Source organism: Anoplophora glabripennis, unplaced genomic scaffold (assembly GCF_000390285.2).
Source record: "Anoplophora glabripennis isolate ALB-LARVAE unplaced genomic scaffold, Agla_2.0 scaffold1320, whole genome shotgun sequence".
In the NCBI taxonomy this organism is placed as follows: Eukaryota; Metazoa; Arthropoda; class Insecta; order Coleoptera; family Cerambycidae; genus Anoplophora; species Anoplophora glabripennis.
Genome location: NW_019417408.1, coordinates 38557 through 51238, shown reverse-complemented (window position 1 = coordinate 51238; position 12682 = coordinate 38557). Strand labels below are relative to the sequence as shown.

At 34.0% G+C, this 12682-nt stretch overlaps 1 protein-coding gene across 1 annotated transcript; it reads right to left on the bottom strand.

Annotated features, from left to right (window-relative positions):
• Positions 1-310: 310 nt before the first annotated feature.
• Positions 311-11659, bottom strand: LOC108913815. Its single transcript, XM_018719440.2, has 3 exons — positions 11450-11659; positions 549-761; positions 311-490 (listed from the first exon to the last, which is right to left on the bottom strand). Exons 1-3 carry the CDS (start codon positions 11657-11659, stop codon positions 392-394), a joined length of 522 nt encoding a protein of 173 aa, XP_018574956.1. The 3' UTR covers positions 311-391.
• Between the last annotated feature and the right edge of the window lie 1023 nt (positions 11660-12682).

Below are 12682 nucleotides of genomic sequence, written 5' to 3'. Positions count from 1 at the left end.
AACCCCTGAGGTTCTAGAAAATGTTAGAGAAGAATTTACTGCCCTTTATTCTCATTGTATCATTGCTGAAGGTCATCAGTTTGAACATTTATTGTAATTTCATTCTACTTAAGTAAATACATAATTTTAGTTGACCGTGTAGAAAGAAATATTCAAATAATTATACCGTTGTTGGATAAACGATTAGGAGACCTGTCAAATGAGGTAGGTATCCCACGACCCCTGTTTGTATTTAAAAAAAATCGTCGATTACGTCATAACGTCAACACTGGTGACGTAACGGCTCTTAAATGTACATCACAGGATGGCCTTTCAAAATTTTAAATTGAGTATATGAATTTATTCCATATATTGTGTTTTCTAAATTAGCCTGTTTTGTTAATTGTTGTCGTCAGACTTTCTCAAAATCTTCAAAGGCTTCTTTATGATCTTTAGAATTCTTCGATCCATGAGGGGAAAAACATAATTTTAATAAATCATTAGGTTTCGTCTGTAAAAAATATTTATATATTATTGTCTACTTATAAAAAAGAAATATGCTTTTTTACCTTCTTATCTTTAATGTTCCTAAAGTTAAAGCCTTTATAGAAGGCAATAGTTTCCAAAGTTCGAAAAGACCTAAGTCTTCGAGTAGGATTGAGTTCTAGCAACCTCAACAGAAGATCCCTTGATGAATTGTCTAGTTCTATATCGCTAGGAAGTATTCCAGATTTCTGGTCTGCAATTACCTTAGAATCAGGATCCACAGCAGAATTAGGAAACTGAAAATAAAAGTTATCATATTAAAATGTTGTCATTCATCTCTGTAGGTAATTAAATAGTAAAAGGAAAGTTTGGCCCACTATATCAGAACACTTCTCTAAAATTTTTTTCGATAAAAAAAGGAATTTCTGACGACTTCGCCTTCGCTCGTAAAGGCATATGTTGTGTTCAGGTCGCTCGGTGGAATGGACCTAAATTTAATGAATGACAAATATGTAGAACAAGTTAGATTTTATTCAGCTCAACGTGCGCACACACACATACGCACACGCGCTCGCGCATCTACATACTCAGACGCACCTACACGCACACCCACCGACACCCACATAACAATAGAATAAAACTAAAATAAACTTAATCTTAACAGAAACAAATGTACTTTTGGTTGTACTTCCATAAAATATCTTGGCATCTAATCACGCCTGAAGGTTTAAAACCCGATCCATCCAAGGTAGAATCCATAATAACTGCTGACATTTCTCCAAACTGCTTTATGGTTTCGTCGATTCATTTACAAGTTCTCCGAAATCTCTCGACCATTGACCAATCTGACTAAAAAGAATGCAAGTTGGGAGTGTGGACTCAGTCAAAAACACGTTTTTGATAAGCTTAAGACAGGCAGACTCAAGACTTCCTTATATTCTACGCACTGATGCAAGCTCTTATGCATTAGGAGCATGTCTACTCCAGGGGGAGGGACATGATGAGAGACCAGTGCTAGTCGTCTTTTAACAGAAAGTGAACGAAACTATTGTACAACACAGCGTGAGGCGCTCGCAGCTGTTTGGCCCATAGACAAATTCCGTGGGTACACAGAGGGAGCTACAGTCATTTTACAAAGTGAACATCAACCTCTCAAATGGTTGCTTTCTTTAAAATCTCCTAGTGGTAGACTGTAAGATGGGCCTTGTCATTACAAGCACTAGACCTGACGATAGAATACACTCCTGGGAAACTTAATGTGGTCGCTGATCTCTAGACCCCCGGTTCGTTAATGTAATACAATTTCATATCTCTTGATCTACTCATCCGCTCTGCTTCTGAATTGAGAGATGAACAATTACTAGAACTAGATGTTTCAAAAATTATAAAAACCTTAGAGGAAACCGAATTAATAAATTCCAATAATGCCAAATGCTGGTCTGAACGAGGATTTCTAATGTCCAATGGGATTTTGTACAGATATGTTCCTGACGAGGATGAGGAGGAGCTGCTGGACATTTTGGAGTTGAAAGAACCCTTAATAAAATCGCCAAACGTTACTATTGGCCAAACATGAGAAGATATGTTGCATCTCATCTATTCAAATGTGACGAATGTCTAAAATTCCAGATTTCTAACCTGAAACCAGCCGGTCTACTCCAAACGCCTGTGCAATCCCAACGCTTTGAAGTCCTCTCTATGGATCTATTTGGTCCATTGCCGGAAACGTCTGAGGGTTATCGCTGGATCTTTATCCTAGAAAACACCGCAAGTCGATGGATTGAACTGTTACCACTAAAGACTGCAACCGCCGAGTAATGCAGTAAAATCCTCGTTTATGAAGTTATATTACAATGTGGTATCCCACATCGAGTGAATAGTGATAATGGTCCTCAATTTGTTAGTGCTGTTATGAGGTTGCCCTGGGTCTAGGCTTCGTACAGTCTGTAACACCAGTTTATCATCCATCCAGCAACTTTGTTGAAAGAAAGCACAGAGATCTCAAGACTCAATTAGCAATCTTTACCAGTCAAAAGACACTGGTCAGAACAACTTCCTTCCCTTAGATTCGCTTTGAATACCGCTCGTTGTAAAAGTACAGGTTACACTCCAGCTTATCTAACGTTCCGAGAATTACGAACTCCTGATGATGTAAGCCGAGATTTACGTTCAATTGTGCAAGATCAGAATTATGTTCCACAGATAACTGCCTTCCTAGATCGAATAGGAAAAACTCTGAGGCGAGCTAGAGAGACTCATGAAAAGAACCAAGATGATTCCAAGAAATATACTGATAAGAACCGCCGAGACGTACCTTCCTCAAAGAACGTGTTTTGGTGGACACCCATGCTTTAAGTAAAGCCAAACACCTTTATACATCAAAATTTGCCCCAAAGAGAAATGGACCTCATCTGATATGTAAAGTAGTCACTCCCACCAGTTTTGAGGTAGATAATATCGAACATCCTACAATACCTATAGGGAAATACCACATCTCTACTCTGACAGCTTACCATGGTCCTGATGATGGTATTCCTATACGACCTTTACAGCGGAGAGGTCGTCTCCCGAAGCCAATATATACAACAAAGGCTCCAGCTCCAATGACACGATCCCTAGAGCCCTATATTCTCCGACCTTCCAAAACTGTATTGAATCCCGCAAGAGACGTAAGCGAGATTCAAAGTGAGCGATTGTAAGAAATACCCAACCAACTGGACATTGCCTTCCCTGGCATACGGCACACAAGCGAGCGGCAAAAGAAGACGGCGATGGTTGACGGTGGACAGTGTTGACTTTGTACTTGTCATTACTTATCATTAAGATAAAGAGCTGGTTTAAGTTAGTGACAAACCATTACTGGTTAGGTTACCTGAACCCCAACCTCACAATTATTTTTATCTTTTCCCGCTCACTTGTGTGCTGTATGCCAGGGAAGGCGATGTCCAGTTGGTTGGGTATTTCTTACAATACCAGTTTTCCATAACCGCTGATCAACGCGTTGAAATGTTTTTGAATTCGATAGTTGTCTATTGGGAAATCTCTCTGCGTATAATCTATGAACTCTCAATGAATTACATCGTGTTTCTCCATATATTAAGTGCATATCACAATATCTTGTAAATGTATACTCCATAACTAGTTAGTTATTTTTAAAATATTACAATTGTCAACCTGGCAATTTAATTGTATCATAACAAATAATACAAACCATAGTAACCACTTGATTAATCTGTTATGATATTTTTTAATACAGTTTAGAATTTTTCACCATGGTCAGGAAATAAAAAATAATAGGTATTTAAATGGTTTGACCAATTTTTACTTTCCCTATAAGTTGTTGTTTAGAAGACTGTAAATAATTTGATTCATACACTAGTTGTCAAGTGGTTTAATATAATAGTTCGGTCGGTCAAAATAGACATAGAGTATGAATCAGATTAAAATATCAAAAGAAATCAGAACTACAGTTAAAGTCAATAACCTATATCAATAATCATCATGCAGTTAAAAGAGTATTGTCCCTGAAAATTCCGTCATAACAGTTCGTGGAGTAGGCCTACCGGGGAAACCACGTTAAAAAAAAACGCGCCAAAGTACACTACCTCACAGGTGGTGTGGAAATTTGTGCATATCATGTAGAACGTGATTCCTTCAACTATTAGAATCGCGATATTAGGTGATTCTTAGAACAGAAAGTATAAAGACCATTTTTGTAGATAATTTTAAGATCTATAATTTTTGTCTGGGATACTTTTTTATAAAACTTACCGTTTTCGAAAAAAATCCAAAAAACCTCAAATTTTGAACTTTGACCCCGAATAACTTTTTTAGCACACATGTGATCAATGGGGACTTTTTACACTTTATTTCTAACGGTGTACCCAAGGTCTTCACCAAAATTTAGCTCTGTCGGAAGTTGCTTAAAAACGAATATCTATGCATGTACGCAAAATATTTTGATAACCAAGAATATCTAAAACGAAGAAGAGTATGTTTTTTATGAAACAAAGGACGCTCTTTCATATTTTCAATATACAATGCGTAATTCCAAAGGCAACAATTTTTCCCCTATTTATCAAAGGAATAGGGTATAACTGACACCCATACAGGGTGTTTGTAAATAAGTGCGAAATATTTTACGGCGTGGTTGCCGAAGTTATTTTGTGAAAAAAAGTTCATATAGACGTAGGTCGAAATATGCTTCGTTTCCGAGATACAGTGTTTAAAATTTAATTTTTTATTTATTTTTATTAATTATTTCAAAGAGTTTTGAACATCCTGTAACTCGAAATCGAAGAATTTTTTGCCCACATTCATATCAACTTTTATTTTCAATGTTGAATTTTTACTTTGACGACGCTTTAGTAAAAGAGACCCTTAAATAAAAGATTAACAAAACCTACAATAAAATATGTTTTATTTTTCCCTCAAGAACGGTGCATCCTACGAAAAAAATTGAAGAGACCAATTTCATTTAGAATTGATGGCGGATTTCTAAAAAAAATATCAAAATGGGGAAAAGTCAGTGGCGTACCATTTATTTTAATTAAAAAAAGTTGTGGCATTCTCGCACGAACGCCACTGGTGCAAGTAGAAATATTTGGTTCACCCCAAAAAATGTCCATTTATCCCTCCAAAGTGTGTTTCAAATTTCGAGTTTATATCTTTAAAACTCTGAAATGGTAATTACTAAAATTAAATAAAAAATTAAAATTTAAATACTGTGTCTCGGAAGCGCAGCATATTTCGACCTACATTTATATGAACTTTTTTCACAAAATAACTTGGGCAACCACCTCCTAAAATATTTCGCACAAACACCCTGTATAAGCAACGCCAGAATTAGTTCAAAATATTCTTATTTGTCATATCGATAAACATAATAGTGCAAATTTGTAGATTACAGTCTAGCATGGAGCCTTATGAAAGTTCTTTCTGATGGAAGTGGTCTAATTCGACGGGCTTGTGCAGCATTTCCATCTGCTAGCCCATAAATGAAATGTATTTGAGCTTGTTCAACGTTATTCATAGTTAACTGCACACTAAAAGATAGTCAACTGACAGTATCTTGTCACTTTTAATGCCAAATATCATCGGAATTTTGTTATCACAGGAATTTTTGTATTCAACAAAAAAAAACATTTCTTTAAAATCTTTTTTAAGCAGATAAGGTAGGAGAATCGATTATTCTAGTCCAAAATGGCAAACAGGGTAGCAGAAAAAAGTTGCGATTGATTAAAGAGGCCGAAATCGTTGCCGGTGGCGCCCTCAAAAAAATACACCTAAATTGACCACAGCTTTGAATTTGTCATTCCAAAAAAAAAACCGTGTATGAAATTTCATTAAATTATTTCGAATCAGTCGAAAGATATTTAAGAAAATGCAATTTATTTTCCCAACTTTGACACCCTGTATCTCGGTAACGAAGCACTTGCGGACCGATGTTCATATGCACTTTTTTGCTTAAAATACGACAAGGAATCACCCCTTGAAATTAAAGTCATCACTTAAGATACACCCTGTATAAACGGTAATCGCACAGATGTGTGCATTTAATTCAACAAATCAACTAGCTATACTCGATTCTTTACCCCTTTTTTCTGTTGGGTCGTATTCCCGTTTGAAGTTAAAATGATTTTAACTACATTTATGTGTGGTGGCTATACTAAAAGTATGGTTAAGTTAAAAATTTTGAAAAGTTATTGATTATGTTTTTAATTATATTCAGATGAATAGCAGAAGGAACAGCCGCCGAATTTCTGATCTACAAAGACTAAAAATAAAATAGAGACTAGAAGACAAAAAATTCCATTAAAATGTGTAGATATATAAATTGATGAAGTAAAATGAGTAAAACTACAATTATGGTATTAAGAAATAATATAATCAAATATGTTATTATCAGGTTTGTTTGCGGTATTTTGTACCGGTATACCTGTCGTTCTGGGCGGGTTCCCTTTTGTGATTACAACACTAAAATTTTTTATTTGAATTAAAAGAAAATGTGTTAAATAAGAAGCAAATTGGGTTGTCCGACAAAATAGAGGGCGCAATTGTCGAGTCCGACATCTCCAACATGTCGCTCTAGCACGATATGGTTTTCCGATTACAAAACACCCAATTTTCATTTTAACTTACTAAAAATTGACTAAAAAACGTAGTCCATACATTGTCCGACAAATTTTCAGGCGCTTTTTTCCAGTCTGACAACCGAAACATGTCGCTCATCGCAGGTTAGGTTTTCCGATTACAAAATTTCGGACACAAATACCAAGTGCTAAAATAGTACTTTCTTTATCAAAATATGACATTGTCCGACAAAAATAGTGGATCATATTGCTAGTCCGACAAAAAGAAACGATTAATTTCATAAACTTAATAAAACGATTATTGTTACATATAATTAGTTTTAAATGTAATGACAATGAATTGCGACTTGTATTTTTTTTATTAATAATGTCATCATAAAAAATAATTGAAAATGAAATATATAAAAAATTAAATTATTTTAAGAAATATAAGAAAAAGTTAAAAAATAAAACATTTCAAATGAAAAAATAAATAAGTAAAACATTATATGACTAATCAGAATCGTCTCCACTCAAATCATCATCGGATTAACTCGTGCTATCTTCGTCGTCACCGTCAGATGCATCACTTGGATTATCTTGATCTGAAATAATGTTAAAAAAGATTGTATAAAATTGCGAAATTTAATTCATCAAACTATATTACGAACCTAGGGAGGAAAAAAAGGATACGCAGTTGTTATCTAAGACGCAACCGAGGATTATAATAATATTGAAGGTTTTTTTTCTCCCCATAATTTGTATATGATTTTTCATCGCACGTGCGGAAAGTAATTTATTTTCACTTGTAATGAAAAATACGGTACGCAACTTAGCGTAAGAATATACTATTTCTTTATACCCCACGAAGAATGTAGAAAGAAAATCCCACTTTTACGCGGGGTACAAAGGAAAATTTGGGATTGTTTATAAAATTTTTATAGCATACCTATAGATATGTCTTGGAGCCTTGGACTTTCAGGACCGTCGAACCAATAAAAGTTATAGTCGCCATCTATTATTATCCAGCCACATTCTTCTGGGTTTTTTTCGGTTGGCGTTCTTAGGTGGTCATTACACCAAATGCTGCTAATACGAGTATACGTCGTTCTTTTGACGTGCTGCAAAAGCTCTTCACTGCTAGGAGGTAAACTGGATGGGTCGAAAGATTTAATTTTCTTCTTAAGAACTTCCTCCGAAGAACTATTGATTTTATAACTTCTTTCGAACATTTCGATACAAGTGAACTCCTCCATTCGTTAAAAATGTTGCTCTCTATGTCAGTTTGAGATGGTGAAGTTTCAATTAAGTTTAAGAAAGCCTCTTGGAAAGCCACATTCTTCTCTAAAATCTCAAAAGGCTTTTTTTTACCTTTTCTGAAGAAGGAAGGGTTGAAATCATTCATGCCCATGATAAAACGTCTAATTATCGAAATCACAGCGATGCGTACACGTCAAATGCTAGGACACGACTGAGCGCTGGGCTCCAAATCAGGCATTAGATTTTATTAATTTGCGTCGTTTTTTTTGTCGGACAAGTATTGTTTTTTAATTATTATTTTATTCTAAAGGCAAAAATATAAAATTTATCACTTTTGTAATCGGAAAACCTAATCTGCGATGAGCGACACGTTTCGGTTGTTGGACTGGAAAAAAGCGCCTGAAAATTTGTCGGACAAGGTATGGACTACGTTTTTTAGGCAATTTTTAGTAAGTTAAAATGAAAATTGGGTGTTTTGTAATCGGAAAATCATACCGCGCTAGAGCGACAAGTCCGACGACTTGACAATTGCGCCCTCTATTTTGTCGGACAACCCAATTTGCTTCTTATTTAACACATTTTCTTTTAATTGAAATAAAAAATTTGAGTGTTGTAATCGCAAAAGAGAACCCGCCCAAAACGACAGGTTTAAGTACTCGCAGTGCGGAAAAGCGCCCTTCCCATATTCTAAAAATTTTACAACGTGGTAGACTCGTTAAAACGAAGCGATCCAGACCATTTTCATGACTTTTGTAATCAGTTCGAAAAAAGGTCGCTGGCTTGGGGACTATAATTGTTATCAACAAATTAAATGTTTAAATGGCTGTAAAAAGTTTATTTTTATAGCTAGTACAATTTATTCGCTAATAGTTACGTTTTCTCATAACAAACATGTATTTTTTAAAATTAAAAATAAATAACTTTAACCAAAGTTATTGCAAATTTAGTACAAATTTCCTACATTTTCCGTCTCCGCGCGCACTAATTTTACCATATATGGTTCTACTGGACGGATTGAGACGCACGACATCTCATTTTAAAGCTTGAACTTTATTTTACAAGAAAGGTAAGTTCCATTTATTAATTTATTTATTTAATAATGGGTAAAAATTATATGCTCGATATTTTAGTACCAATGCATATTATATTTTCCAGTTAATTTATTCATATGCATGAGAAGAAACTAAATATTCTATAAAAATAATAAACGCTCGATAAATAGAGTGAGTGCCCGATATAAAATTTACATGCTTCTTAAAATAATAATTATTCGATAAACATCATAAACGCTCGATAAAAATAATGAATGCCCGGTATAAAATTTACATGCTTCTTAAAATAATAAATATTCGATAAAAATAATAGATGCTTGTTAAATAAAATAATTTCTACATGCCAAATTCATATTGCATCCTAAATTATTAAATATTCGATAAAAATTATATAGGCTTAATAAATGTAACGAACTGAGCGTCAAATCAAAATCAAATTCAAATGTTTCCTAAATTAAAAAATATTTGTCAAAAAATAATAGAGGCTTGATTAATTTAGGGATCGCTCAGTACCAAACTCAAATGCTTGTTAAATTTATAAATATTCGTTAAAAGATAATAAATGCTCCATAAATGTAGAATCAGCGTTTAATGGAAAACTGATTATACTTACGGTTCAACAAGTTCAAAGCTCATAAACAGTAGAAACTTTTATTTTCATCAAAAATAACAAAAACAGTGAACACAAAATAAACATTTATTCAATATAATATGTAATACAAAACAAACTCCCATAACTCAAAAATAATAACATGTTTTCTGGATTTCTGGTAGCAATCTATTTCAAAAATCAAATAGTCGCAACAAAACTTAAAATGAAAATTGTTAATTTATTGGTATCTATAGGTATTAACAAAACAAAACTTAATTCTAATTCGGAGGAATAAATACTTCAGGCACAAAGAGATCATTGCACAAAGTACATCTGACTCATCCGAGATCGGTGAGATTATCTGAAATAAGAAATGGCATATGTATTTACAGTGAACATAAATCAGGAAAATATTAACTTATGACTCACCTATTGAACTAAAAGAGCTTTTTTAGATTTGGCTGGTCGCCCACGACGTCTCTTCACTCCAATTGGAATGGCTTTTGCTTCAGGAGGTGGTGTGGTAAGTTTTAGCCGTATGGCTAATCCCACAAGGTGTTTACAAATCATCATTTTAAAAAATGCCGGACAATCGCATTCACCATTAATCCAATCATTTTGTTCGTTGGGAATTGTTACTGTCCATACACTAAACATAACAGTCTTATATTCCTCAAAATTATCGAAGTCTAGATTCATGCACTTTTCAAGATCTCCCTGGTTCACCTCAGTCGTATTTTTTGAAGGAACGATGTAAACATTGCCCGATGGTGTCGCTTTAAAAACAATTTTTTTTCTCTGCTTTAGCCCACTGATAAGATTCTGTCCACAAATGTAGGTCAATAACCGGTTTTAAGTGCACTTCTTTTAATTTTGACGAATAGTTTTTAGACCAAGTGGCTACGTACTCCTTCAGTATCACACAGAATCGGGATAGAGGAAGCCGTTCTCTTAGGGTATTTTCATCTTTGATGACTCTGTTAAATGCCTCTAGGGCGTTGTTTGTACTTGGGCTTTTCTTGTGAACCCCTTCATACCAGTTACGATTCATTTGTAGCCATTCACTTTCAAAATAACGTGAAAAGTCTTTTTGCTCAACCCATTTTGAAAGAAACGTGATGGACGCTTTATCGAATATCTCTTGACTTTTACTTAACTGAAGATAATCAATATCTTGCAAGATTTTAGGTATGTTTTCTTTTGGACGCACACATTGATCAGCTTTTTTCCTTACGTTTTTTTTCATATGAGCCCAACACATCTTTATTGTTACGTTTGGTCCAAATACATTTTTGAAACCATTTTGTATACTGTGGGCCGCGTCACATATTAGTATCGATGGATTAATGGTTTCACTCAAAATTTTCTCTGCACCAGTTCTTAGCGCTTTGAATGCAAAAATGAAATCCTCAGTTTGCTCATTGCTACAAACTGCCACTCCAAAAGTGTGAAACGATCACCAATAGCGGGAAACCTTGCCATATAAGCTTATAGGTGGCATCTGCATGAACATGGCAAGCATTCTGTGATTGTCTGATTAAATTTTTCGTTGACATACAAAATCGAAAGGAAGGGGGGTCTTCGTAATTCATTTGGTGCGCTATTATAAAAGCCTCATCTTCATTTTCTGGAACTGAAGAGTGATCGATGCAAAACTGCTGTAACTCCCCAAGACTTATCGAGTTCGAACCAAATTTGGACTTTTTTAAAGAAGCCAAATAATTATTTAACTGTTGCTTTTTTGGAATTGGTAAATTATTCTTTGCCAAAATTTCTAAAATCTTTTTTGGTTCTAGTTTTGAATCGTTTTGGAACAGGTTATTTATTTCCGTTTTAGTATGTTCGTTTATTGTAACGGTTGCTTTGGTAGTTATACTTTCGCAAGTATGAAGCAATTCCGATCGGTATAAAACTATATCATCAGTATTTGCGGAATAATGCAAATATACCCCTGAGGCGCATTGCTCACCTCGATATTTCACTTTATTACAACGATAAATCGCACTAACGTTGCCCTCTGTATCGACATTTTTATGATAAAAGCTCCAAATACCTTCTTCTTTTACTGATTTTTCATCCAAAGCTTTGTTACTGAATACCTGTTCTCTTTTCCACTGCTTATCAACCTTCTTTCTTCTTTTCTTTGGGACAGGCTGATCAAGAACAACATCCGAACTATCCTCTGATGAACTGTATTGAGGAATCTCACTGCCACTCATATTGTTGGTTTTAAAAAGAGTTCGCGTTAATAATAAACCCAACACACTTATTTCCGCACTGCAGATTATAAAAAACAACATGCGGCTTTGTTTTCGGAGGTTATGTACTGTCGGTCAGTAAACACGCATGAGCGAATAATTACAGTATTGCCACGTTTAATAGAGATTACGACTTATCGAGCATTTATATTACTATAAATTGCAAAATTTTATTCAATAGTGAACGTAAATTATCGAGCATTTATATATATTTTTCGTGCACATTTCATTAACATACCGAACAGAATTTATAGTGCAATTTGTATATTTTATATTGCGATTTTATAATAAATATAAGACATTTCTTATTATTTTATACCACATTTTGATTTTTTTATCGAGCATATATAATTTTTTTAATCTGCAAATTGTATTAAATTATCGGGCGTTAATTACGACCCTTTAATAATTAATGGTAGCTTAGAAAGTTGTGAAATTTCAACGAAAATGCCGGTTTTAAATATTTATAAGGTTTTTTTATTATTCAACTCAAAAGTTACCGGATATTGTTCTTTGCATTCTAACAATCAAGCAAGGCATGAAATCATTGTTAGTATGCGAGGAACAATAACCGGTAACTTTTTTGGCTTTTCATAAAAATTGAATAACAAAAAAAGTTTTATAAACCAATAAAGCCAACATTTTCGTTGAAATTCCACAACTTTCTAAGCTGCCATTAATTTTTAAATAAATTAATTAATCAATGGAACTTACCTATCTTGTAAAATAAAGTTTAAGTTTTAAAATGAGATGTGCGTCTCAATCCGTCCAATTGAACCAGAGATATGGTAAAATTGGTGCGCGCAGAGACGGAAAATGTAATATATTTGCACTAAATTTGCAATAACTTTGGTTAAAGTTAATCTTTTTTTAATTTTCAAAAAAATATATGTTTGTTATGAGAAAACGTAATAATTAACAGATAAAAAATTGTACTAGCTATAAAAATAAACTTTTTACAGCCATTTAAACATTCAATTTGTT